Here is a 26671-nt window from a genome sequence, read left to right as displayed (position 1 = left end):
TGGAAACGCACCTGTAATCAGAGATGTAGCCAAGATAACAGTGAAGAGCAGCTTAATGTTTTGGTGGTCAAACAGGCCTTATCTAGACACCTCAAGTTCAAATTAAGTTGGCTTGAGCTGTTCTTTAAATATTTAATGTTGACTCACTGGATGTCAGACGTTACAGTGTTCTTAGTCTGACTCATAGAGACAGAGCACCATGTGTCATACTCTGAAGACCACGCCCCCCAACTAACCATGACTCTCTATTGACTTTGTATTGAAAGAATGTGCCTCCTTAACAATTTTGTCCATTAGCAAAAAACTGAAAGCAAAAGCTGCTGTGTGGTAGAATGCACTACCAACAAGTTAAAGAACCTAGAACTAAGTTTTAAAAATCTGACAAAGCTGAAAAACTGAACTTTTAAGAGGACAAAAGTGGATATAAATTAGCTATCTGTGCTAAAATAATCATATGATATTCTTGAATCTCATAGTTTTAGCTCAAAACAGACATGTGTTAGTGCTTCAGGCCATGGTTGTCTAAAAGTAAATGTTTAATATAAACAGTTTCAGGATCACACAGTTTCCTCCATTGTAACTGCTTATGTCTCATGTCTGTATACGCCTGTATGCTCTATTGATCTCTTAAAGTTCGTTTTTTGGTTTGGCAGTTTATAAAAACTTAGTTCTGGGTTTTACCTATTGAACACTGTTTTTAAAAGTAGTCCATGGAGAGACATTGGCTTAAATGCACTCCGTCTATTGGATGTAAACTTTTGGGATAAGCCTGATTAAGTTTGAGTGTTTTTTTCTCTTATCCCTGAATGATAATGGGTACAACCAGTTAATTCTCCGGCACTGATACAGCACTGTGGGGATAGGTCTGGCTATGCAAGACCACAGTACTCTGGTTTCATACATATTACATATTTTTTTAGTTAATTGTACATATCAGTCTTCCTTAGTCTCTCCAGTTTTTCTTCAGACCACAAAATTGGCACCCACAACATACAGTCATGGAAAAAATGATTAGACCACCCTTGTTTTCTTCAATTTCTTGTTTATTTTAATGCCTGGTACAACTAAAGGTACATTTGTTTGGACAAACATAATGATAACAGCTCTGAACTTAAACTCATATGAGCTGTTATTGTTGTTATCATTATATGTGTCCAAACAAATCTACCTTTAGTTGTACCAGGGATTAAAATGAACAAGAAGTTGAAGAAAATAAGGGTGGTCTAATATTTTTTCCCATGACTGTATGAAATAAACTGTTTCATGTTTAAAGCTTCTAATTATAACTTTCAGAACTTAAAATCATGAGTTCAGTCTTGCAAACAAATAATGACATGACAACATGTCAAATGGACCGTTAACTTAATTCATCAGATTATGCTATTCAGAAACACTGTTACAAAAATACAAAAACATATATACTTAGAGACAAAGCTACCTGAATTTAGCATACAGATTGGAAGTATTTTGACTAACAGAAGTGAATTATTTAGTGCTGGATAAGTTAAGATGATGATGATGATGAAATCTACATTTGAACCATTAATCATGGATTTGTGGGCCCAGAAGTACTATTTTGAACTGTGTCCAAATCAAGGAGGGGTGTTGCTAGCTGCTTCATAATTACTCTCATGTGGCCTGCACAAAATAAGGTAACAACATTTCTTTTGAGTTTTCAGACACACTATCAAGAAAGAAGTGACCAATAAAGTGTGTGTGTGTGCATGGACATAAGCCCTGAAGTGAGTTTTCTGCAGGAAGTGTCGGAGAGACAGTGAGTCTGAGCTGTTTTTGTACCGCTTATGTTAACTTCTCCCTGATAGTCAAACTGCTCACATGCTCTTCACCCACTCAACTGAAGTGAGAGGCATCACTTCCTGTGTTTATTTCACATTGTCTAAATGATCGAGTTTAGAATATAGGGAATATTTAACAGCACATGGCATATATTTGTAGTATAATCCTGATTCCAAGTCAGTTTGAACCAAGGTAATTATAGTTGAGGAAAACTAACGAAATAACGAAAACTAGAATTGAAAAAACATTTTCGTTAACTGGAATTAAAAAAAAAACATTAAAAAAAACAATAACTGAAACTGTATTTTGTGGTTACAAAACAAACTAAAACTAACTAAAATAATAGTGAAAATGTTCTTAGTTTTCGTCTTTGTAAACCTTTTTGGTTGATATGAAATCTATTTCATCTATCTGGTTTTATGACTTAATAAACTTATTGGGACTGAGATGGATCAGACAAAGGAAATAAAGGAAACATTTATTGTGACCTTATTGAATCTCGCACCAAACAAAAACCCCATTACAAAAAAATTAACACTAACACTAAAGCTAATAAAAACTAAACTAAAACTAAGCATTTTCAAAAAAATAAAAACTAATTAAAACTAGCAAACACACTCTTAAAACTAATTAAAACTAACTGAATTTGAAAACAAAAATTCACAACGAAATTAAAACTAAAACTAATGAAAAATCCAAATCTATTATAACCTTGGTTTGAACACAAGATGCATTGTTTTTCAACTGAGTATGCTGTATGTCAAAAAGGATTAATAAATTATTGCATTCTGTTTTATTTACTTTTTTGGAACCAGGGTTGTATATGATATTACAGACTAATTATCCGAATAATTAATAAAGCCGAAAAACATGCCAGAGCCTTCTCTTTTTGTCCAGTCTGTACTTGTGAACACAAAGCTTTGACTGCCACTGAGAGCATCTGAAGGGAAACTTGGGTTCTTACTTCCTCCCAACGTCATTGAAGGCCAACGAGTGGATAGTCTTGCAGGCCACGTTGCTGGGGAAACGCCGCCGCGCTTCACTGGCCACCGACTTGTTGAAGGCCACGTACAGGAAGCGCAGGTGTGGCCGCTGCTCAGCGTACTTCACCAACGTGGTCGTCTTCCCTGTACCTGTAGAAGACAGCAGGACAGTGAAGATAGTAGGGCTGGGCAATATGGACCAAAAGTCATATCTCGATATATTTAGTCTGAATATCAATATACGATTTATATCCCGATATTTTTATCGCAAAGTTAGAGCAATGATCAGTCAAAGTCAAAGCTAAAATATCGTAAATAAAAATAACCTATGAAATAAAATAGGCCAATCTGTTTCTGAAATAAATATATTTATATGAGAAAAGAATAACAACCATTACAAAATAAGTAAATATGACAATCCCTAATAAGGGCCGCATTTATATATAAAGAATGAAAAAAATTGAACTATATTAATATGTGCAATATGGTCTAATTCCATATCACATTTAAAAATATATCGATATGTCTTTTATAGAAGATACGATACTAAAACTAATATCCAACATTTACTTTTTTTTTTTCAAAATGCAACATTTCAACATTTCATTTTTAACTCTTTAAACTTATCATAACATGCCATTGCGTTTAAAGATAAACAATATCACCAAATTTCATATATGATGAAATCAAATGAAACATGTTAGACATTGTACTGCTGAACCTATTCTTCATTACTCAAGAGCTGACTTGCAACCCAAAGAAAGCTGTAGAATGATCTAGAGAAATGGTTCCCCCTGGTGACGCTTTAGACAATTTACACTTAAACTACAGTTGCTATTACACACAGGCAGGACGTGAACAAACACATATTGGAAGGTTAAAAAAATATAGTATAATTCTGTTTTAATGTTTACATGTAAATGCTGCATCTGCGTATGGGTAAATAACACAACTACGTATAAAGCAAGGAATCTGTGTGTGTTTGTCCTTTGCATATCTCAATAACTGTTAATCTGATCTACTTCACACATGACAGGTGTATTGCTGGACACCCGAAGGAGTGCAGTGTAGAATGTGGTGCTGTTTGGAGGGTCCAGATGGATCCATACATTTATAAGTAAGGGTTAGGCCATTTTGAATTGTGTCCAAATCTGTTTTGTTTTTACGACTCTTCCTACAATCCTTGAGCTATTATCACCAAATTTGGTACAGAATGTCTCTGGAAAAAGATGGAAAAAGTTACTTTTTCTGATTTGGGATTTTCCATATGGGTTTTGCAATAGCTGTACCCCTAGGGCAGAGCTTATATTACCAAAAACTTAAAATTTTCTGAATGCTTCATGCTTTTTAGATCAATCAGCTTTATTTTGTTAGTGAAAAGGCGTGTTTCCATTGAGTACTTTTTGGAAAGCGGCTGAGTGTTTTGGCTCCACCCACTTCCCCACGGCCTCTGTTTCCATACAGGTACTTTTGTAGCGGCTTACCAACGAGGTCGAATGTGACAACAGACCGACGCAGGAAGCAGTGTTACTTGGCGACTTTGTCACTATATTAAGCGACTATTCAGATCCCTCTAGTGCCTCTTTTTCAAAAAAGTGACTTGAGACAAATCTAATGACTTTTTCTGGTGTAATTGGAGACTTTTGGTGACTCGCTCCTATTCGCTGTCCCAAAGCACAGGCCCAGTCCTCCTGCAGCAGTCTCTCCCAGCTGCAGTCAGCAGAACAGGAGCTGTTAACCCCTCAGCGTCCAGTTTGCATCAGTCTGCAAATGAATCACGCATGCGCAAAATCGCCTCTCAGTAGCGGCTCAGGAAGGACCTACCCGAGGCAGGTACTTTCTGAGACGCCACCTGAGCCACTAACCGGTGAAGTTGGACGTATCCTCTCTCCCAAACCACACCCATAGCCGCTCACTAGAGGGAAAAGTACCTAATGGAAATGTGCCTAAAGAGAAGATGGAAGAAGGGGAAAAAGGGGCCACCCTGCAGAGTGGCAAAGGGACCCCAGGCTGGGTTTGAACCCGGGTCTGCTGTGACAAGGACCCAGCCTTTGTGGAATGTGCTCTACTTGTAAGCCACAGGGACGCCCCAGGAACCACCGTTTTGGTGGATATGTGTAGATATGTTTGAGTGACCATGACAAGCTTGGTGCCATTTAGCCAATTAGTAGCTCGGTTGCAGCATCATCTAACTGTGTGAACACTGTGTATTTTGTATGCATGACTATCTTTCACATATCTCAAGAAAAGTTCATCCAATCAACTTCACACCGAGGACCCAAAGGGAGTACTAGTGATAATAAAAAATAAAAGTAAAATGTACACCGGCACATGTGATTACCTTCTTTCCCCAGCAATATGTATTTTATTTCAGTGTGTTCTTGACTAAGAAAAAAATCTGAATGGCTATGGTGCCATTAGCAGCTGCTATTGTACCTGCAAAGGCCACAATCTTGACAACATGATCCGGCTGGATGTCATGGCTGAGGATCTGCTGCTGTTCACGTGTGAGATGAATCTGAGGCTGCCTAGTAGAAAAACACACAAAATGATGACTGTTAAAAAAGCTCCTCAGAGATCCACTACTTCAGTGCAGTTTATGTTGCCGTAGTGTCACACTTGACCTCTCGTACAAATAGAGAAACTGTTGACAGAGATGGAAGTCGGAATAAACATCGTCTGCAGTGCTTGATGCAGTGCTTATGAAGAAGTTAAAGGCACTACAGAAGTCAGACTAAAGGAACTCACTTGCTCTGACCGGAGCCGACAGAAAAAGGACCATTCTCCATCAGGTGAAGCACGTAGTAGATGTTGTAATACGACCTGCAGAGAGGGGAAGGAAAAGGATTACAGGGTGGAGGACGAGAATGATGTGGCATTATAAGGTGCTGACACGTGCAGCTCTTACCTGTTACTGATCTTGATGTTGTTTCTTTTTATGGCGAGCAACATCATGGCCATGTGGCTGAGGTACTCCGTGATAGCAGTGTGCGACAAGCAGCTGGTGAGCAGAGACACTAAGGTCTGCACGTCACCTACATTCTCACCCAGGATCAGTATGACGGCCATGACGGCGTACGGGTTGGGACCCTGGAGATTGGACAAAAATGAGTGCGGAGAAGATCCACAGTGAGTCAATTTATTCCATATATTATCACCAGAGGATCTTTTTTGCATTAGTGTGATAGTCATACCTCAATACCAAGGTTAAAGCACTTCTGAATATCAGGAATCCGTAATCTGATGGAGGCCTCAGCATGAGGGAAAAGACGATGTTTCTTAACACACTGCAGAACGTCCTCCGGCCTCACCCGCTCTCCAAACCTATGCTGGGCCATCAAACTGACAAACACACACAGATATTAAAAGACTTAAAAATCTATGCGCACCAGTCTGGTCATTATATACACTGAACAAAAACATAAATGTCAAATTTTAGAGTTCTTATTAACATTAGGGAGATGCGATATGTAATAGCCATTTTGTTTTGATTGTTTATTTGTTTGTTTGTTTGTGCCTCCCACCACCGGGTGGAGAAGAGCACTCATTATTGGTTCTGATGTCATGAGTTAATATAAGGCACTGATGTATGACTGATTGTGATGAGATGCCTGAGAGGCAAACAGTTTGGTTGAGTTAGAAATATAACTGTTTTTGTTTAAGAAGGAAGTATACCTTTGTCTGGAAAGTTACAATATACTCAGTTAATTCATATAAGGAAACTGGACATTTCATTTGTGCGCGTAAAACGCTATAAACGGGATCTCATCATACTAATGGCATCTTTTTTGAGTAGCAATCGAGTCACTACACAATATATGAAGCGAATCAAAACTCATTTTTGTTAATGACTAATCTTCAGATCACCGTCCATTACATCTTGATATTGGCATCTGCAAAGAAGTGACAATCCTCTGAACACGTTGGGGGTCAGGTTGAAGGAATTGAATGTTCAATATCTTGTCTGTCACCATTTGCATTTCTCAGAGAAACACATCTCCTTCATGGAGTTGAACAGGTTTCTATCGTGGCCTGTGGATGTTATTTCAATCTTCCCTGAGGACCACACGGAGCTGGTCACGGACACCTCCATACAGAACAGCCCAAAGATGCTCTATGGGCGACATGTCCGGAGAATAGAACTCTCAAACGGCCTATCGTCTGATAATTAACATTATCACGTTCCCGCATAACCTGAGACATCTGAGGCATGATGACTTATAACAAAAGTTGAAGTTTTTGGGTGGCCTTTTACTATCCCCAGTGTAAGGAGTGTCTGCTCATTCTGTCTGATCACCATCTGGAAATGCCACACCCAGGTACTGAGTGAAATCACTGCATCACTCAGCAAATGCTCACCGACAGAGAGATGGATTAAAATGTTACAAAAATCAAGAGAAATAATCACATTGTACAAGTAAAAGTCAGCATATGTTCACTTAGAGTTGTTAACTCCATGTGGCATCAATATTTGACATGAGCCGTTTATATTTTTGTTCAGTATATAATAATATTTAATCATTTAAGTGAAGCTCCAAGCTACAAAGGAAATAGCTTGAAGATTTAAAAAAAAAAAGTCTAGAGCTGACAGGACTTTACACTTGATTCAAATTAGTAAGCAGCTTTGTGTTGCTATAACTGGTAAGCTAAGCCTGAGCTTTTATTTTGGAAGTTTTAATGTCTGTTTGGTATTTATCTGGAGGCTCAACTGCTAACATCTTGTCACTTTCTTGTCTTAACTAAAATAAAAAGTGAGTACGCATTTCATCACCTCCCTAAAATAATGGCCTATGTGTTATTTTGACCAAACTTATTTTTTTTTTACCTAAATCGTTTTTTGTGTTTTCTGAAAAACCTGAAAAAAATGGCTCGGGCCATTATTTTAAGAAGGTGCGGATTTGGTGGATACATTATTGGCTGAAAAACCTTTAAAATGATCATCATTCATAATTGAGTTTCAGACGATAATTGCCAACGATAATGTGGAGCCTGTTGCAAGGTTGGGTCAGCACTTGAAACCGTGTTATGAATGGGTATTTTTGTCCCACTGTCAAGGTGTTATTTTTAATAATACTGATTGGTAAAAGTGCTCTTGAACTGCTGACATTTTCTCTTACAAAACGTAGAGAATGTGACCTTGGTGAATCCCACAAGTCAATGAGTACTGACAATTAAAAACAATTAGAAAATGAAACTTGTTCATATATCGCTTCCTTCATGACACCAGATGTATTGGTATTGTCCAAAATAAAAAGAAAATTATTATTTAAAGTTATTGGCCCTAAAAAAACACATCTGCATCCCTGATCTAAAACATTACAGAGACTCTTCTCCATGTATGTATGATTAGAAAAACACCCTTTTTAAAGGAAATGCAGACTTACAGTACAAGGTGCCGTATGCTGTTCTGTGATGAAGGTGGATCCGTTATGCTGCCGTTTTTCAGGATGGAGCAGATCTCCAGCATAGTTTCCTTTTCTCTCATCATGTAGCAGAAATATTGTTTCTTGAAGGGGACAAACTGGACCATGGAACAGAAAAACACAACATCCAAAACTGTGAGTAACCTTCACCATCAGACCTGTCTCCCTGCTGCTAATATATGACTTAATGTAATTCTGTGGGTTGTTTAACCTTGGGGTCCTGGACGATGTTCCTCCAGTGATGGCAGACGAGGCGGACGTTGCGGTAGAGGTCCGGGGCGGGGACGAGGCACAGAACTTGCCTCAGCACCTCCTCTGGCAGGTCCTCCATGCAGCCCTGGGGCTGCAGCAGGACCTTGCCGCTGCCCAGGAGACCATAGTGGGCGTCAGGGAGGGCCTCCACCTCCTCTTCCTCATTCTGAAAGTCACTGTCAAACTCATCATCATCCCAAAACATCTCTGCCGTCATTCCCTCCAGATAATCCACCGCTTCCTCCTTCTTTGTCTCAGGCTGTGATGCCATCTCGGCAGCTAACAGGGTCTCATCATCAACCTCGTCTTCCTCCTCCTCGGCTATAGGTTCTGCAGCCAATGGGACTGCTAATAGGCTATAATCATCGTCATCCTCCTCCTCTCGTTCTTCAGGAAAGAGCTCTCCGTTTAGCCCATTTGTATGTTTGGAAGAGCAGGGCTTGGAGGAGGATTTGTGCGGACTGGAACTGAGGACTCCAGTCACAGAGAAGAAGTTGTTGATGCCTTTTTGTTTGAAAGGACTTACCGATGCAGATGCTGATGGTGCAAGGAGAGAGAGAGCGAGAGCAGGAGAAAGAACAATCATTCAATTATTGACATTCCTAATGGCAGAAATTAGCCAGTCAGGACTTTTACTAGACAAAAAAAATAGCTGCACAGATATCACCCTGTTTTTTTTAACAATTTATATTATTAAAAGAAAGGAGAAAAAAAATAGAGTAGTGCACTATTGAGGTAAAACAAAAGAGAACCTACAGAGGTTGGTACATGAGATAGAACCCTGTTTTGTTTTTTAATCTTTGAGCACACTTTTATCAAAACATTTGTAGCAGAAGCTTTAAGGCAGTTTACCACACTTCCGCCGCTTGGTGGGTGTCCTGGGGTAAAACCCCCGGTTGGGGTTGTGATTGCCCTGCGCGTGGTTGACGGCGTTGGGCTGGGTGAGAGAACTCGTGCCAGCTGCACTTTGTCCCAGCTCATCACACTCCGCTGCATTCAGGTGCATCCTTTTGGCCTTTCCTAGAAAATCATAAAAACAAACAATCAGCCATATCAGCACAACTGTATTGGGATTGCCCTTTCACAATGTCAGCTATTCTTTAGTTTTGTATCTCTTACGGTATGTACTCTTGTCTTGCCTTTAAAGTGCTAGGGTGGACAAACATGCTTGTGTTGTGCAATACTGTACATTATCATTTTTTCTGTTCAATATCTTTGAGTTTTTCATATAACAAGAACAAAAAAAATTATAAAATAACATAAATACAAATATAAAGCAATCGGCTGGAGAAACATGGATGGAAGGTTATGTCATGGGTTACAAAAAAAAAGCCGTACAGTTTCTGTTTTCTTCGCATATATACAGCATGTCATCATGAGTAGCCAAATATACATCACACAAACCAGAATAGACAGCCACAACAACAAACAAACAGAGCTGTCTTAGACAAAAACAACCATAACAACAAGAACCGCAGGGGGTGGGCAATATCATACATAATAAAAAAAAAAAAATCATATATGACACATAGAGATAAGAGTGGGGGGAGTCCCCCTAGAGACAGCATCCAGTTTTGCTCACCACCAGAGCAGCATCATCAAGTGCATAATAACTCATGTAACCCAATATGTGTTGAACCGTACTGTATTATCTCACTTATGGTCCAACAGGCCCTTCTTCACAATGGCAGTTAGTCTGTACATTATCATTTTTGATTAATAAGCAGCCAGTCCAATCCTACAGTGTTTCTCACCTTTTACACACTTTTAAAATTAGGTGTTTTGCTTAAATGGCCTTTAAAGAAGTTTCAAAACAACTACAACCCTATGAGGCACGTGTAAATATTAGAAAAGTCCTGTTTTTAATCCAAATATGGTTCCAAATGTTTTTCTACACTGAAAAGAAGTTACAACGGTAAGCACTGAAATTGTCCTTTTATTGCTAGGACAATTAAAAATTATCATTAGTTGGTCCGGGTTTAGTTTGTCCGTTACATGTATTCAATTCAACTAAATACTAATTAAGGGTGAATATGTATATGTACTCAGACGACACTGCTATTGCGGCGTGTATAAGGAATGGACAGGAATCTGAATATAGGGATCTGATAAAAGCCTTCAGTGACTGGAGTCACAAGAACTATCTCCTACTGAACACCTCAAAGACTAAGGAAATGATCATAGATTTCCACAGGTTCAAGCCCCCCTCCAGCCAGTGAATACCTGTGGGGTGGACATGGAGGTGGTGCCAAGTTATAAGTACCTAGGTGTCTACCTGGATAATAAGTTGGACTGGTCCCTAAACACAGACACTCTCTACAAAAAGGGGCAGAGCAGTCTCTTTTTCTTAAGGAAGCTCAGATCTCTTGACATCTGTAGTAAGATGCTGCAGATGATTTATCAGTGTGTGGTGGTAGTTTGTTGTTTTATGCTGCAGTCTGCTGGGGAGGCAGCATCACACACAGAGATGAAGGAGGTTGGACAGACTGGTCTAAAGGGCTGGTTCTGTGGTTGGAGCCAGGTTGGACACACTGGAGGAGGTGGTGGAGAGATGAACTGTCAACATGTTAGAGGCCATCCTTATGGACCAAAAAAACAGCAGTGGACGGCTCCTCTCTCTCTGTTACAGGACGGAGAGATACAAAAGATCCTTCTCTCCTACAGCTATCAGGACGTCTCATTCTAACAGAGATTCAACCAGACTAACTGAATTTCCCCACAGGGATAAATAAAGTATTTTGGTTTGATTGATATTGGCTTTTAAACGGTTTCCCTTTACTGACACACGCACGTTACTCGCCGGAACCTTTCATTTGGCCATTATCAAGGCTTTATTGATAGTGAGAGACAGAGTGGAGGGGGAGACAGAAGACATGCAGAAAGGGCTCTGAGTGGGATTCGAACCCGGACCGCCCGCTCACCAGGACAATGCCTCTATGGCAGCGGTTCCCAAACTTTTTTAGCCGTGCACCCCCTTCTATGTCCCAACCGTGTTGACGCACCCCCAATCCCCCAGACCTTCAAAAAAAACAAAATGCAATAAGCTTTTTTATAGCCATATTAAAGGCGGCATGTTTGATCATGCTCAAATGACCAGAACACACATATAATAAAATAATCGCCATCACAACAATGAGCTCTCGCATTTGAATTAACCTAAAAAACAGTTTCAATATAATGCAACAAAATTATGAACAAGCTTCCACTTTTAAGAGCAAAGAGGATGGTGACAGGCTCAGGATCAGAGGCAGAAAGCACATAAGTTGGGGGAATGTTATCATATTTTGAGCCGCGTTGAACAAAAATTGCAGGAAGTTTAAATGACCGTGGAGGTTTCACAACCCCGTCATCATAACACAGGCTGGAAAAATGGAAGAAGATAACTTCTTCTTCGCTTCATTTTAAGATGAAGTGCATTTTGAATAGCCTGCATTTATTAATTAATTAATATTACAGTTTTTGATTTTACATTTTACAAAGAAATGTTTATTTACACTTCTTTATTGTGTGGAGGGAAAAAAATGTAATTGTGTAATTATCAGACCGCCATTACATTTTTCATCTCGCGCACCCCCTAGAGGCAGCTCGCGCACCCCCAGGGGTCCACGCACCACACTTTGGGAATCCCTGCTCTATGGTATGGCTCTACCAGGAGTGGCACCGGGACGACCCTCTCACATGAACTTTTAACCGCTCCAACTTACCTTTTGCTGACATTTCCATCTTTGTGTCCAGAACATCCGTCTATTAGTCACACAATACGTAACTTTGCAGGAAGGACACAGAATTGGGGTTCCTGAGGCCCAAAACGAACTTTCCTCATTAGAAACGCCGTCGTCGTAGACTTGACAAAAAATTAAAATCTAACCGTCTGAGCTAATGCTAACTACATTGTAGTAAACAACGACTGATGCTAGTTCAATTATACGTATGCTAACATTACTTCTGACGCAACTGTGTGACCAGCGGCCTGTGCAGGACTCAAATGTACTGCCCTGGACAGCGTGAATTAACTAACTAACGCTGACATTTGCTTTTGTTGTATTTGTAGCTTAAAAAATGTTTCGAAGTTAGCTAGCAAACATTTAGGCAGAGGTCCTAAACTTTGTTTTGCTATGGAGCAACATGATTGGTCGGTTCTTCTTCGTTTATTCCTATTGGTGGTTGCCAGGGCAACTTCAGGGCGCATTACCACCACCTACTGGAATAAAGTATGGGACAGAAAACAATAGTAGAAGTGCTTTGGTGTTGAAGAAAATCATTCAGTGTTAAATACAGGTGCATCTCCATATATTAGAATATGGAAAAGTCCATTTCCAGTTTTAGAAACTGCTTCATATTATCTATATTCCCGGGGTCCTAAGGGCATATGGCTCATTGTTTGGAGGGTTACTTTTTATCCACAAGTCTCCACTTCACAGACATACCCACTTTATACTAATCCCATGCAGTTTGGGACAAAACCATGCAGATTTTCTCATGCAGTACAAATGTGTTATTTTAGCATACTTTATGTGAATATTTCTGCACACTGGGGGTCCTTAAACAGTCTGTGAATTGCATAAATTGGGAAGGAGTAGAAAGGTCTTGTGGAATCAATGAGCCCAATTTAATTATGTGAAATTATGTTAGTCCCCAAAGTAGCCATTTCATTGGAGTGTGACCATTTTTTAAACTTGACCTCACTAAAATGCCCTGCTGTGACCTCTAGGAAAATCACAGCCTGATGAAACTTTACAACCACGTACAGGTACACCTCAATGAATTAGAATATCATGGAAGGGTACATTTCCAGTCGTTGAAGTCAAACAGCCCCAACAAAGTATTAAGTCATATAGATGGACAGACTTTTCAGAGGCCAACATTTCCATATTAAAATTAAGATATGAAATGTTCTATATTTTAATTTGAGATGCACCTGTATTTATCAGGGTTTGTAGTTGTGTTTTTAAACATATTTTAATATTAAATGGAAGATTGCAGTAATCAAATCAAATCAAAACAAACACACAGGGCTTATTATTTTTGGGACGGTGATTGCTGACAATTACGTTTGAGACAGAAACACAGATTCAGGTAAGAGCAAAAATACTATCACATTTATTCCTTGGTCAGTAATTTGTAAGTACAGCATCAATGTCCAGTTAATTGAACCATAATGAAGTTGAGGGCACAGCATGGATGATTGCCTATTAATATGTTACCACCTTTATTATTACAGTACCTTGGTCATACATTAGTGGAGTAATCCCCCCTCATATAATTAACATTGTTAATATAGCAACCAAATACTACATGTAACTTTTATCACACTGCATGAGTTATTTTGTAACTAATGGCCAAGTTTTCATCTTTCTCTAAAGTTAATGAGCTTCTTTGGCCCCTTGGATGCCTTGAGGAAAAATCCAGAAGGATCCCAGATTGATTTGATGAATTTTACAATAGAAAAAGAAGAATACACCAAACTATATTAAGTAAGACTTGGATTGCATCTCCGCAATAGCCGATTTTTCCAGAAAAAGTGTTCTGTGGTTGATTTGTTTCTGCCTCACATTATGTTAGGAATGTTTCAAGATCACTAAATAAAAGTTACAACAAATTGCATCTCATTAAACTACATATAATCTCATTAAAACCTGGAAATGACTATTTGTCAAGTAAGGCATTTGAGACTAAAGGCTGGAACATATTCTGTGTTAAGTGTGCAAACAATTCATTGGCCACCAGACTATGTTTCAGGCCTTGAGAACAAAAAGTGGTCCAGTACTTGTCGGGCTCCTTCATAGTTCACTTTCTAATACTTTGATTTCATAATTAGATTTAAGTGTCCAGTATGATTAATACACAAAGTTGTGTTCTAGCTTCCATATTGTTTATGGATGGTCATTAATCTTCATGGGAACAAATTTTACAATATGAAGTTACATTTAGTCTAAGACCACAATGTAACAGCACATTTTCGTACAATTTGGAAATCCTCTGGTTCCTCTTTAATACCAATTCATCAGTGCTGTGCAGGAGCCCTATGTAACAGGAAATACTTTTTCTTCCTCTCATTCTCATCCTGAGCATGTTCCTTCACTGCTTCAGGACGGGGAGCTCCCTCGGCTTAAAGAAGGCCTGAACCATCCCCATCGCAAAGATGTACACTTTAGCATCCACCACGATTTTTTCTTTCTTCATCAGATCTGCCAGAAAAAAAAAGAGCAAGTGTTAGTGCCTTGGTCTGAATGTTTGTTGTCACTCTGAAAACGTGGAAGTCTCACCATCTATTTTCGTCTGGAATTCATCAAGAGGTAAAAGGATGACATCGACATATTCTACGAAAAGAGAAAATAAAGGCTTGTGATGATTTGTTTTATTAGAGAAAATGGTTATTTATGATATAATAAAGAATATAACTCACCTCCATCACCTGTGGAAGAACAAAAGTAAATAAGATTATTGAATACATTTTTTTACATTACAGACAAATAGGGCTGGGCAATATATCTATATATTTTTTATATCGATATATCGCCCAGCCCTATTTTTAAATGTGATATATAATTAGACCATATCGCATATATCGATATAGTTCTTTTTTTTTTTTCTTTCTTTATATATAAATGTTGCCCTTACTAGGGTTTGTCATATTTAGTTCTTTTGTAATGTTCATTATTCTTTTCTCATACAAATATATTTATTCCAGGATAAGATTGGCCTATTTTATTTCATAGGCTATTTTTATTTAAGATATTTTTTTAATTAAATGTGCACTTTATGGAGCTTTGATTTAAGAAAAAAAGGTACTCCTGTTGTTATACAGTATTTATGTTCACTTAAATAAAATAAAACTACTTGTGACATGTCATATTTGACTTTGACTGAACATTTGCTCTTGCTTCGCGATAAAAATATCAGGATATATATCGTATATCGATATCCAGCCTAAATATATCAGGATATGACTTTTGGTCCATATCACCCAGCCCTACGGACAAACTACTTTTTTTCTGTGAGGTTTTGGGTTACTACTCAAATTGTTTGTACCCAATAGAAAATTCTAAGTTTGACAAAAATCAACGATGCTGACATGTTCTCTTGAATGAGTTTTGCATATGACAGAATGAGCCAAAGTGATTGATTAAAGGAATGATCGGCCAGTGAGTAAATAAATCAATAGAGCTGAAGTGTCATGTTTTAAAGTTTCTATTGAGGTTCTCAAATGGAGCTTTAAATGTCTGTTGTGATTTATAAACGTGGCATTAAGAAATAAAAGTCCCCTGAAACAAATAAATGTGGAATCAGGAAATAAGTCCCCTAAAATAAATAAAAGTTATTTTAAAAAATATATATTTTAAAATAAAAATCAATGTATTACTCCTCCTTAATATATCTATATTTAAATGTATTTATATATTTATTGGTGCATTTATTTATTTCAAAGCCATATTTATTTATAGGTATATTCATTAGTTGGATGAATGAAGAATTATGAAATAAAAGTCCGCTGAAATAAATCAAAGCAGACCTTTGAAATAAATAAAATAAAAATTGATTAATTTATTTATTGAATTTCCTTGACTCCTTTATTTATTTATTTTTTTTAATATATTTATTTATTAGCATTTTTTTTATTTCAGGATTAATTTCATAGCCTTATTTATTCATTGTATATGCATATTTAATCATTTTTCTATTTGTTTGTTTACTACTGACTTAAGTGAATGAGTAATTATGGAATAAAAGTCCCCTAACATAAAATTATGAGATGAAAGTCCCCTCAAATAATTAAAGCACTCATTTTAATTAAAAATATTTTTTGGAGGCAGACCATTAAATTAGCAAAAAGCAAGTGTTTAGTTGGACGAGTGAGTGAAGTGGAAGTAAATAAATGAATGCTGTCTGTCTTCTCACCGAGCTGCTGTGTCGGGTGAATATTCTCCCCTTCGTCTCCGTTGATGTTCACCATGACGATGTTGGTGGTGCAGTTAGACAGACCGGGGTCCAGACAGGTCACTGCAGTCAAAACATTAATGCTACTACTTATATTCCATGTACATAAAATTAAAAATAAGAATAAAACTTCTTTTCACTTTGTACTGCTGACCCCTGAAACAAACACACACACACACACACACACACACACACACACTTCTATCTTTGTGAGGGCCCTCATTGGAAAATAGTGAATTCCCTGCCCCTTACCCTAACCCTTAACATAACCTTCACCATCACAACTAAATGCCCAAACCTAACCCTAACTAGAGCTGCAACAATTATTCGATTAATCGAACAATAATTGATTATTAAATTAATCGTCAACTATTTTGATAATCGAATAATTGGTTTGAGCAGGTTTTTTTAAAGACAATGGGCCTCATTCATGAAACGTTAGTAGATTTGTGCGTAGATTTGCACATAAAAGCCTACGCTACTAAAAACCTACTCCGGATTCATGAACGCCGCGGGAAACTCAGATCTGATCGTAAACACGTGTGTATGATCATGAATGCCAATCCATCGTAAGGTGGCAGCGCGCTCCCGGTAATCAGCAATTAGCATGAACCCCGCCCATGAATTGCTAATGACCACCATATAAGGAGGTGTGTAGAGGCATCCTGTCAACCTGTCAGTCATGGCACAAAGAAAAAAAGAACGAGAAAGAAAAAAGAATTTTTCCGAAGCGGAGATTGAAGTTATTTTGGGAGAAGTGGAGACCAAAAAAAGTTTTTTATTTTCATCTGTTAGTAGTGGTGTGACAGGGACAGGCAAAGCGAAAGCGTGGAGGGAGGTGACGGACCCAGTAAATGTGGTTTCTGTAGTGCAAAGAACTACGTCCGAGGTTAAACGTAAATGGTTTGACATTAAACTTGACGCAAAGAAACGCATTAGCGCACACAAAAAAAGTACATCTGCCACAGGAGGAGGACGCTCAGAGTCCAAATACCCCGTTGGTGCGCTCTACAACGGCCCGAGTAGCCGCGTGCGCCTCATTGTATGCTCCTGTGGTGTCTGCGGGCTGGCCAGTGGGGTCATAAGCCACGGCGTCAGTGGGTAACCCCTATCCCCTATGGATATAGAAAGGTAAGTCCATATATAACACACACATGTGATTATGCAGGCTATATTCTTACCAATGAGCCAGCCGTCTCTCACAGCTCCATCCTCCAAACGCGTGCCAACTGCGCAATTACGCAGGATGAATGCGTCATGCGTCCCACCGGGCCACCGTGCCACAACGTTTAACAACACACACTTTGCGTCACAGATCAGTTGCACATTCACGGAATGAAAGTTTTTCCGGTTAATGTAAGCAAATGCATCACCGGATGGAGCCTTGGTGCGTACGTGTGTGCAGTCTATGGCACCGATAACACCTGGCATGTTTGCAACTGCGCTGAACCCCTGCATTACTTCTGTCTGCCGTTGTGCGCCGTATGGAAATTGGATATACTCTGGCATTAATTTAATGATACCTCTGAGAACTGCAGGCAGGATGCGTCAATTTACATAGATAATTCACAATTATGAGTTTAATCTGAATCTTAATCCCGCCAATTGCCAACTAATTTAACTAAATATGTTATATTTTTAATCGTTTGTCATGTTTATATCACATGTTTCAAAGGCATCTGCGTATTGTGTACATAACAGAACGCATTATGAATTAAAATTGTAATTTCCAACAGTGACGAGCATTATTTATATGCGTTCTTAAATTTACACAAGCACTACGTGTGGTCAGCAGCATGTGTAGATTTTGTTAGTAGCTACGAAAAGATCGGAGCTACTAAAATATTGATGAATGCGGAGATGCACGTAAATTTCCGTCTGCGAACGGTTTACACACAAATTCGTTCTGCTCACGTTTCATGAATGAGGCCCAATAAGTCCAAATTCTCTGATTTCAGCTTCTTCAATGTGAATATTTCTGGTTTCTTTGTTCCTTTATGACAATAAACTGAATATCTCTTTGGTTTGTGGACAAAACAAGAGACTTGAGGACGTCATCTTGTCATTTGGGAAACACTGATTGATATTTTTCAACATTTTATTGAACAAACAACTAATCGATTAATCATTTGAATAATCAACACATTAATCGATAATGAAAATAGTCGTTAGTTGCAGCCCTAACCCTAACATAAACCTGATTGTAACCTTAACCCTAAAGAAAAAGTCTGAACTCTCAAAAAAGCCTTTAAAGAAGTGAGGACCGGCCAAAATGTCCTCACTCTGTTGGTTAAAAACTTGTTCTGGTCCTCACTATGTAGGAAGTACAAGAACACACACACACACACACACACACACACACACACACACACACACACACGCACACACACATTCTTGTACTTCTATCTCTGTGAGGGCCCTCATTGGAATAGTGAATTCCCTGACCCTGACCCTAACCCTTAACCTAACCTTCACCATCACAACTAAATGCCCAACCCTAACATAAACCTAATTGTAAGCTTAACCCTAAAACTAAGTCTGAACTCTCAAACAAGCCTTTAAAGAAGTGAGGACGGGACAAAAATGTCCTCACTCTGTTGGTTCAAAACGTGTTACGGTCCTAACTATGTAGGAAGTACAAGAACACACACACACACACACACACACACACACACACACACACACACACACACACACACAGAAAAGGGCTTATGTAATCACATGCATTCAATTCAATTGTCTTTTTATAGCTCAAATTCACAGATTACCAATGAGCCTCAGAGGACTGTACAGTGTGTAGGTCCTCTGTTCTTTGTGCACAATGAGTGTCTGTGTTACCTGGAGTGACTCCGACTACTTCTCCTTTGTAGCCAGTTTCTTCCTTTAGCTCCCTCAGTGCAGCAGCTTCTGCACTTTCCCCCTCGTCAATCAACCCTGAGCACAGCAGATACAGAAACACAGATGCTGTATCAACAGTTTGTAAAGTCCCAACTAGCACATTGTGTGGGGGAAGGAATGAAAGACTGATAAGAAAACCACATGACATAAAAAGTTAAAAAGGACTTTTCAGTCACTGAAAATCTTTGGACCTGCAGGAAACTCCAGAGTGTAGCATCCCATAGGAGGACGAAACTGCTTCACCATCACCACGCAGTCTTTATGGAGCGTCCGCTTCAGCAGCGCGATAATCCCAACACCTGCAGGGAAAGTGTGTTACAGGCTGAACAACTCTATATCTAATCCAACTGTCAATGGAAGTTTGTGACAAAAGAAAATAAAAACAGTTCACCATCTGCTTCTGAGTTGGTTTGCCTCGTTGTCCTTTTCACAGTCTCCCAGGTTCTGGTGATAAACAGTATGGGTGGGTGAAACAATCTGTAGCAAACGTGTAATTATTAGGGCCGGGACTTTAACGCGTTAATTAAGATTAATTAATTACACAAAAAATAACGCGTTAAAAAATTGACGCATTTTAATCACACTTATTTTTGCACCGCGGAACGTTTCTCACTGGATGCGTTTCAGGCGGACCGATTATACTGGAGCAACAACGCATGAGTTCAGTCCAAAATTTTGCATTGAAATGAATGGGATGGCCGAAAAAAATTAGCGAAAAAGAACAATAATTGGAGATATTTAAACGTCTACTTCTCCGGCATAATTTCACCTAGAGACTCCATTTAAACTTCAAACAGTAGACACAAGTCTTGTGTATCGGTGTATTAATCCACGTTTCGATAGGTCATATAGTTTTTTATCAATCCCTGTTCAATGACCATGATCATTTTTGGAGAAATTCTGAGATTATAATGGGTGTGTATTGCACGGAATGTTCGTGTCACAGTGTGTGACATCATCGCCAGAGTGTAGAGGGAGAGAAAAAATTGTCAAAAAATAAATTTGAAAACTGCGCTCCAGGCCACAAATTCCACTATACAGAAATAACTTATACATAGAAACGTAGGAAAATTAGTCTTCTCACTCACAATCCTCTGGTAAAGCTGTCAGAGTTATAGTTTGGGCGTAGGACGCACAGATGATCCACCAACACGCACCAACAGCCTCATTGGCTCCCATATTAAAAACGCAGGAAGATTGATTTTAATTACACACACACACACACACACACACACACACACACACACACACACACACATTTTGAGGTTAAACGAATAGTTCGGAATTTTGGACGGTGGAGACCGTTTTCAGCACATTTTATGCAGTCCTTATAGTTGCACAAGTCACTGTTGCTAAACTGGTGTTGAGCTAGCACACGTCAATAGTATCATCCAGCCTGTCACTAAAAACAGCTTTACCTGCTCCGCAGAACACCCGAGACAAATGCATTATAACGTCGGACTATCGATGTACATGTCTGTGTTGATAGAATAATTTTAGAAATTAAACCAACCTTGCATTTTCAATGTTAAAACATTTTGAGGGACTAGTTTCTCAGCAGCAGCGGAATTTTACTTTGTGGGTTAGTAGTAGTGCGTCAAAACGAAACCAGAAGAGCCCTCCAGTCGTAGTTATAAACATGCCGCTTCAGTGTGCGTTCAAAAATTGTAGCAATAAAAGTTAGAGATGGGCACCACAGAGTTTCCACCGATCTCAGCATGGCTGGCAGTGGCCATAGTGTCCTGCTATCCTGTCTCCGCTATGACAGCACCTAAATAAACTCGCATGATTGTCAGCGAAACCGAAACCGTCTTCCACTGTAGCCTCACTAGCCTGGAGATAATATCACTCCGCCGCTGCCGTAGCCTAAGCAACAACAGGGAACAAAGTATAAGCTATTCCAATGCTATGCAAGGTTGGTTTAATTTCTAAAATTATTCTATCAACACAGACATGTACATCGATAGTCCGACGTTGTAATGCATTTGTCTCGGGTGTTCTGCAGAGCAGGTAAAGCTGTTTTTAGTGACAGGCTGGATGATACTATTGACGTGCGCTAGCTCAACACCAGTTTAGCAACTGTGAAGGAAATTTGGGTTTTCCTGCATGGTGGGACTAATAAATTGTGCTGAACAGAGTATTGAGTGCTTTGTTCTTGGCCAGCTCACCCACTAACTTAGTGTAATTGACCAGAATTGCCACGACAGTTTGGGGGCTCGTCCGGGATCACCACTTGAGTTGGACCAGGATTATTCTGCAGGTGAGGATCGGATCCTGGAACTCAGTACCTTCCCCTGGGAACAGGCTGTTGGACGCCGGAGGGGGTGAGAGGTTTGAGCGCCTGCTGAATGATCTGGAACTACTCAATGCGTGATTTTACCGGACACGGGTGAGCCAATACTCAGTTCTACTAAATTAAATGTAATTATTTTAGCTACTAGCTACATTTACAAAATACATTCCTAGTCACCGTGTGATTATTATTAGTTTTTAGATCAATGCCTCTTTTAATTTAAATTAGGTGTTGGTTATGTTAACTACGTTAACAAAGAGGGGGAGGGAGGTGTTGACTGTCCATTGCTTTTTCTCACCTTGGGTGAAGCCTTGAAGGCTTCCCTTTTGTCTTGCATTTTAAGTGAAAACCCTAGCATTGATTAAATTAAGTAAAAAGAAAATGGGTTGTTCACTGGGGAAAAAGAAAAAACTAATTCCATTAGCTGGGCCAGCAAGAGTTATGTATGAAAAATATGGTGAATGGACATGTGAACAGCTTGATCTGTGGGATAAATGGGGATTTCCAACTGGGGGTAGCTTCAGCACTAACCAACTTGCAATCTTAAAATTTCGATTAGAGCAGTATGAGAAATCCAAGAAATTAAGGAAGGTTGAAGTTGACTGGGAAGCACTTGATCTGTGGGTGATAGAGGCAGAGGCGAGGGCCAGACAAAGAGCTTCTAATGTTGTCCAAGCTGTTGCAGCAGTTCCAGAGACAGAGAGAAGTCTGGAGCCAGCCCTGGACTGTCTCCCCAGCAACACAGCAGTGATGACTCCTGGCCGAGAACCCCCACCACCACGTCACAGCCAGCTTGTCCACAACCCAAGGGTGATGGGTGTGCCAGAACCAGCTACCCTCCTCAAACAAGGAGATGGACTCAACACATCTCCACCTTCTGCACCAGCAGTGGATACTTGCAGTGATGCAAAGAGGGATCTGCCTGTGACTTCCCCCATGTCTGGCCACTGCCCCTGCCACCAGCCATCAACGCCGAGGATTGAGACTCCATCGACACTGCAGGGTGGCCAATCGACACATCAAAAGGATTATTTGATTCAGGGACAGGACCATGGAGGCCAGCCAGCGTCTGCTTTCACGCCATGAGAGACACGCAATGCCTGACCTTCCAGAACTATCCAAGGAGTTCTCAAAGGCCTTGCTGCAGCTGGTTGGACACTACAGGTCTAACACCAGAGACTTCAGGACTGTTCAGGGAAAACTACAGAGGTAGCAGGAGATGTCACAAGGTGACATGGATTCACGAAGCACAACGGCCTGTCTACTTAGCAAGAGACTGGCCAAATGCACAACAACAAGGACATTGGCAGGCTGACCCACAGGCCAAGGAATGGACTAATGGCCACCTACTGACCCACTCCCAAGTTTCAGAGAGGGGGAGTCCTGGGGTCACAATAAGATACCAAAAACGATGATATGGTAACACCCCTAGACACCTTATACCACTCAGTAAAACAAGCAAAGCAAAACATTGTACTGGTTGGCCATGCTGTATATATTGCCGTTTTGAGTTTTAAGCTTACATTGTCATTTTTAGAATGTTTCATTGACTTTTTAAAGACTTTTTTTATTCACTTTTTTAGAATGTTTTCTTTTCTTTTTAGAATGTTTACCTGTACACCATTTTCAACTTTCATTGTTTACATTGTTTATTTTGAAACATCACCATGCTTTTTCTCACTGTTTCTGAATCTCACATGCACCTATTAAAATTACTGTTGCATTGTTGTCCTCTTCCCACTCAATCATGGTGTAACTAAGTTACCAATCAGTGATACAGTTCCCCCTTGGCCTGCAACCAAATTTCTAGTTTGTAGTTGACTACTAATATGTTAGTCAAAAGGGGGGAAGTGTGAAGGAAATTTGGGTTTTCCTGCATGGTGGGACATGAAGTAGGCGGCGACCTACTTGGTATTCAAGACACAAGGCATTGTGGGAACTGACTCTGTGAACTTAACAATTGTAACACCATGACTGAGGGGAACGTGTTGACCAGTGGGCTCTGTCCTGATGTGATGTTTAGGGCAGGAAGATAGGGCCACATTGAGGCTTACTAAAGAATCAATGCTGGGAACTGCAACAGTCATAAGTCGAGCGGTGTACGGGACTTTGTTGTATTGTGAAAGAGTCATTCGGGATTTTGCGATGTATGGAATACGAATGTACTAATAAATTGTGCTGAACAGAGTATTGAGTGCTTTGTTCTTGGCCAGCTCACCCACTAACTTAGTGCAATTGACCAGAATTGCCACGACACAACAGTGACTTGTGCAACTATAAGGACTGCATAAAATGTGCTGAAAACGGTCTCCACCGACCTATATCACACCGGCTAAGTTGGAAATGAGGTCCTATGTCCAAAATTCCGAACTATTCCTTTAAAGGGCATAGTTTGAAATCTCTGAAGAATCTCATTATAGCGTACACACACCGGCAGTAGCCCCCGTGGCCCTTTCAGAATTTCCCCAGAGGAAATTTTCTAGTTCTAAATATGCTACTGCTACACTTAATGGCAAAAACTGCACTGGTCTGTTGGACTTGAACAAAAATAAACAATATTTTTGTTGCTTAAGCACATGTATTCAGTCATTATTCAATGGTATACTAAAAATCCATGGCAAAAAAATTACTTCTCACTGTTTTCAGGTCAAATATTTATATGCGATTAAAATGCGATTAATTTTGATTAATTAATTACAAAGCTCTAATTAATTAGATTTTTTTTTTTTATCGAGTCCCGGCCCTAGTAATAATAAAGTTGTGTGGGTCACAGACAGGACAGTACCTGGTGTTTCCACCGCGGTCCACATATGTCGTCTTCTCCAGCTTCAACCATTTTCCGGTTGCCATGAGCTGCAACACAGAGAGATGAAATCTGAAATCACAATGTTTTACAGATAAACAGCTCAGGAATGAAACTAAATCACAATATGAGCTATTACTATTACTAATCTCACCAAACTACAACAACCAGCAATGGAAACTATCTCAAAGAGAAGCATACGTGTGGTATACTGAGAGGGTTTTCTTTAAAAAAAAAAAAAAGCTACCAAGAAATTAATCAAATGCAATAATTGCAAGACTCTAACCTGAATTTGGTTTAATTTGTGTAATTGAAAAATGTCTAACTTTGAGAGTGTTGATGCAGGTCCATCAAAATGCATTCATTCATTGGAAATGTTGTCTGATGTTTTGTTGATACTCAAATCTCCATATAAAATTGTAACTATGTTTTGAAACAGTAGTAAAGAATATGACATGTGCCTTACCAATCAATAAGTAGAAATGTTAAATTTAAATGTATTTATTTTTGGGCTATTTTGCTTCCAACATGTCTTCTATCAGACTACGTGTGTTTATTTAATTTAGTACTTTTTTGTAAAATTGCATCAGTAGATTTCTCGAAAATTAACCAAAATACATTGATTATTCCTAATTTGCACATTTAACCCTTGTACCCTCCTCTGGCTTTTTAGGCCTTTTTTCTCTCTTTTTCCCCCCGTTTGTTGATCATTTTGGCTGTGTTACAGCTTAAGGCAAGAATTTTTGCAGGAACTTTCCTCTTTAGTAAATTTTTTTAAATCCATTGTCATTAACCCTTACATGTCTTTTATACTCCATTGGCGTGTTTACTACGTTCTCGTGACCCTCTTGGCCAAAAAAGGCCACAAACACCAAAACTGCTATTAAATCACCATACATCAATATTTTTTTCAGATTTTTTTCATAGATCTCTTAAACAACTTCAGCCTTGTTCAAAACTACCAAACATTTTTTTTTAAACTTTCTTTTTATTGAACATTTTAACAAACATTTTGCATACATCTGGTATACATAAATCGAACCCCTCCAATAATGCATCCTCAGATTACACTTGCCATCTTTCCTCAATATTTCATCTTGGATCAGATATAAAATAACTTCACATTTTTATTCACTCCAATAAAATTGTGCAACTGAAATAGTAGTCATCCAAAAATTATGACTAATCAAACAGCAATTTGTTCCAGTGTAGCAAAATTAGAGAAATAAAAATAATAATATTCATAAAAGAAAAAAAAACAAAAACAAAATAACAATAAATCAAATTATAATTATAATTAAAAATAAATAAATAAATTAAAAAACTTCTGTAGCCATTTTCAGAATTTTAACAAGTTTTAAGAAGTTTTGAAAAAGTCTGAAGTTGTTTAAGACATTTATTGGAAAAATCTTGAAAAAAAGTTTTAGTGTGCGCGGCCTTTCTTAGAAAACGTATTGTATTAAAATTTGATAATTGAAAGATAAATATATTGTAAATAATTGTACTAGTTTCATTGATATCTGTGAAGCTGATTTTTTTTTTTTTTTTACCCTACTCACCTGCAGTATCTCCCCTTCAGATAAAGCACTGTATTTGATAAAGAATGGATTTTTGTCTCAATCCATATTCTTTATCCTATCTCATACACAATAAGTGAGCAAGTAAGTCCCAGCACTAATCATAAACATTACATAGCTGTCAGTGTTCATGTGGATCATTTTAAAGCAGCTGTCAGAGTTTTATTAATACATATAATAACACTAAACAACAGACTTACCTCCTCCTTCACTACGTGTGGAGCAGTGGGAGCTTTGGGATCATCGCTGTTGCTCATTTTCAATTTCCGGACAACTAAAAATGAAGGAAAGTCCAGTCAGAAGGCTTTAAACTAATATTTGACACTGCGAGTTCATCTGAAAACACAAAACAGAGTTATAGTCGCCAGTTAACTGCTGACGGGACGAGACGTTTCTCTTCAATTAGCTGCTACAAGCAGGCAGCGCTAACCAACTCTAACTCCCCGTGTTGCAGCTCCACTTTCACCTCTTTCTCTGCGTAACTTTGTTTATTTAATGCTACTTAGTTACATTACACTTAGTAGTGATAGCGGGGGTTGAAGCTCGTTTATTTTACACTTTAAACAAGCTTTCAAGCTGAACAAATTAAACTAAACTCACGTGAAATCTCCCGTAGTAGAAGCAGAGAGAGGAATGAAGCAGAGAGGAGTCACTCTGTCTCCTCCTCCGGGTACCGCAGTCAGTGATCTCACAGGAAGGTGAGGACT

General features: G+C 38.9%; 2 protein-coding genes across 3 annotated transcripts in view; both read right to left on the bottom strand.

The window, feature by feature from the left end:
• fbxo18 (F-box DNA helicase 1) overlaps nucleotides 1–12597 on the bottom strand; it is a 28538-nt gene extending 15941 nt beyond the window's left edge. For both annotated transcript variants that reach the window (XM_059326237.1, XM_059326238.1), the window contains exons 1-9: nucleotides 12160–12597; nucleotides 9308–9475; nucleotides 8415–8992; nucleotides 8165–8301; nucleotides 5975–6122; nucleotides 5689–5870; nucleotides 5529–5603; nucleotides 5217–5308; nucleotides 2762–2930 (exon numbers count right to left, since the gene is read on the bottom strand). In XM_059326237.1, coding sequence (XP_059182220.1) covers nucleotides 2762–2930; nucleotides 5217–5308; nucleotides 5529–5603; nucleotides 5689–5870; nucleotides 5975–6122; nucleotides 8165–8301; nucleotides 8415–8992; nucleotides 9308–9475; nucleotides 12160–12178 — 1568 coding nt within the window. In that variant the 5' untranslated portion in view covers nucleotides 12179–12597. The remainder of the gene's footprint in view (nucleotides 1–2761; nucleotides 2931–5216; nucleotides 5309–5528; nucleotides 5604–5688; nucleotides 5871–5974; nucleotides 6123–8164; nucleotides 8302–8414; nucleotides 8993–9307; nucleotides 9476–12159) is intronic.
• A 935-nt stretch (nucleotides 12598–13532) lies between these two features.
• On the bottom strand, nucleotides 13533–26596 carry nudt5 (nudix (nucleoside diphosphate linked moiety X)-type motif 5). The gene is made up of 10 exons (XM_059326277.1): nucleotides 26565–26596; nucleotides 26165–26238; nucleotides 24370–24437; nucleotides 19683–19735; nucleotides 19483–19590; nucleotides 19232–19327; nucleotides 16355–16456; nucleotides 14862–14870; nucleotides 14722–14775; nucleotides 13533–14643 (listed from the first exon to the last, which is right to left on the bottom strand). The coding sequence occupies exons 2-10, from the start codon at nucleotides 26219–26221 to the stop codon at nucleotides 14534–14536; spliced, it is 657 nt and encodes a 218-aa protein (XP_059182260.1). The 5' UTR covers nucleotides 26222–26238; nucleotides 26565–26596; the 3' UTR covers nucleotides 13533–14533.
• Nucleotides 26597–26671: the final 75 nt, after the last annotated feature.

This window comes from Centropristis striata, chromosome 22 (assembly GCF_030273125.1).
Source record: "Centropristis striata isolate RG_2023a ecotype Rhode Island chromosome 22, C.striata_1.0, whole genome shotgun sequence".
Classification (NCBI taxonomy): Eukaryota; Metazoa; Chordata; class Actinopteri; order Perciformes; family Serranidae; genus Centropristis; species Centropristis striata.
Note: the sequence above shows the minus strand (reverse complement) of the source record. Positions and strands in the feature narration are given on the sequence as shown.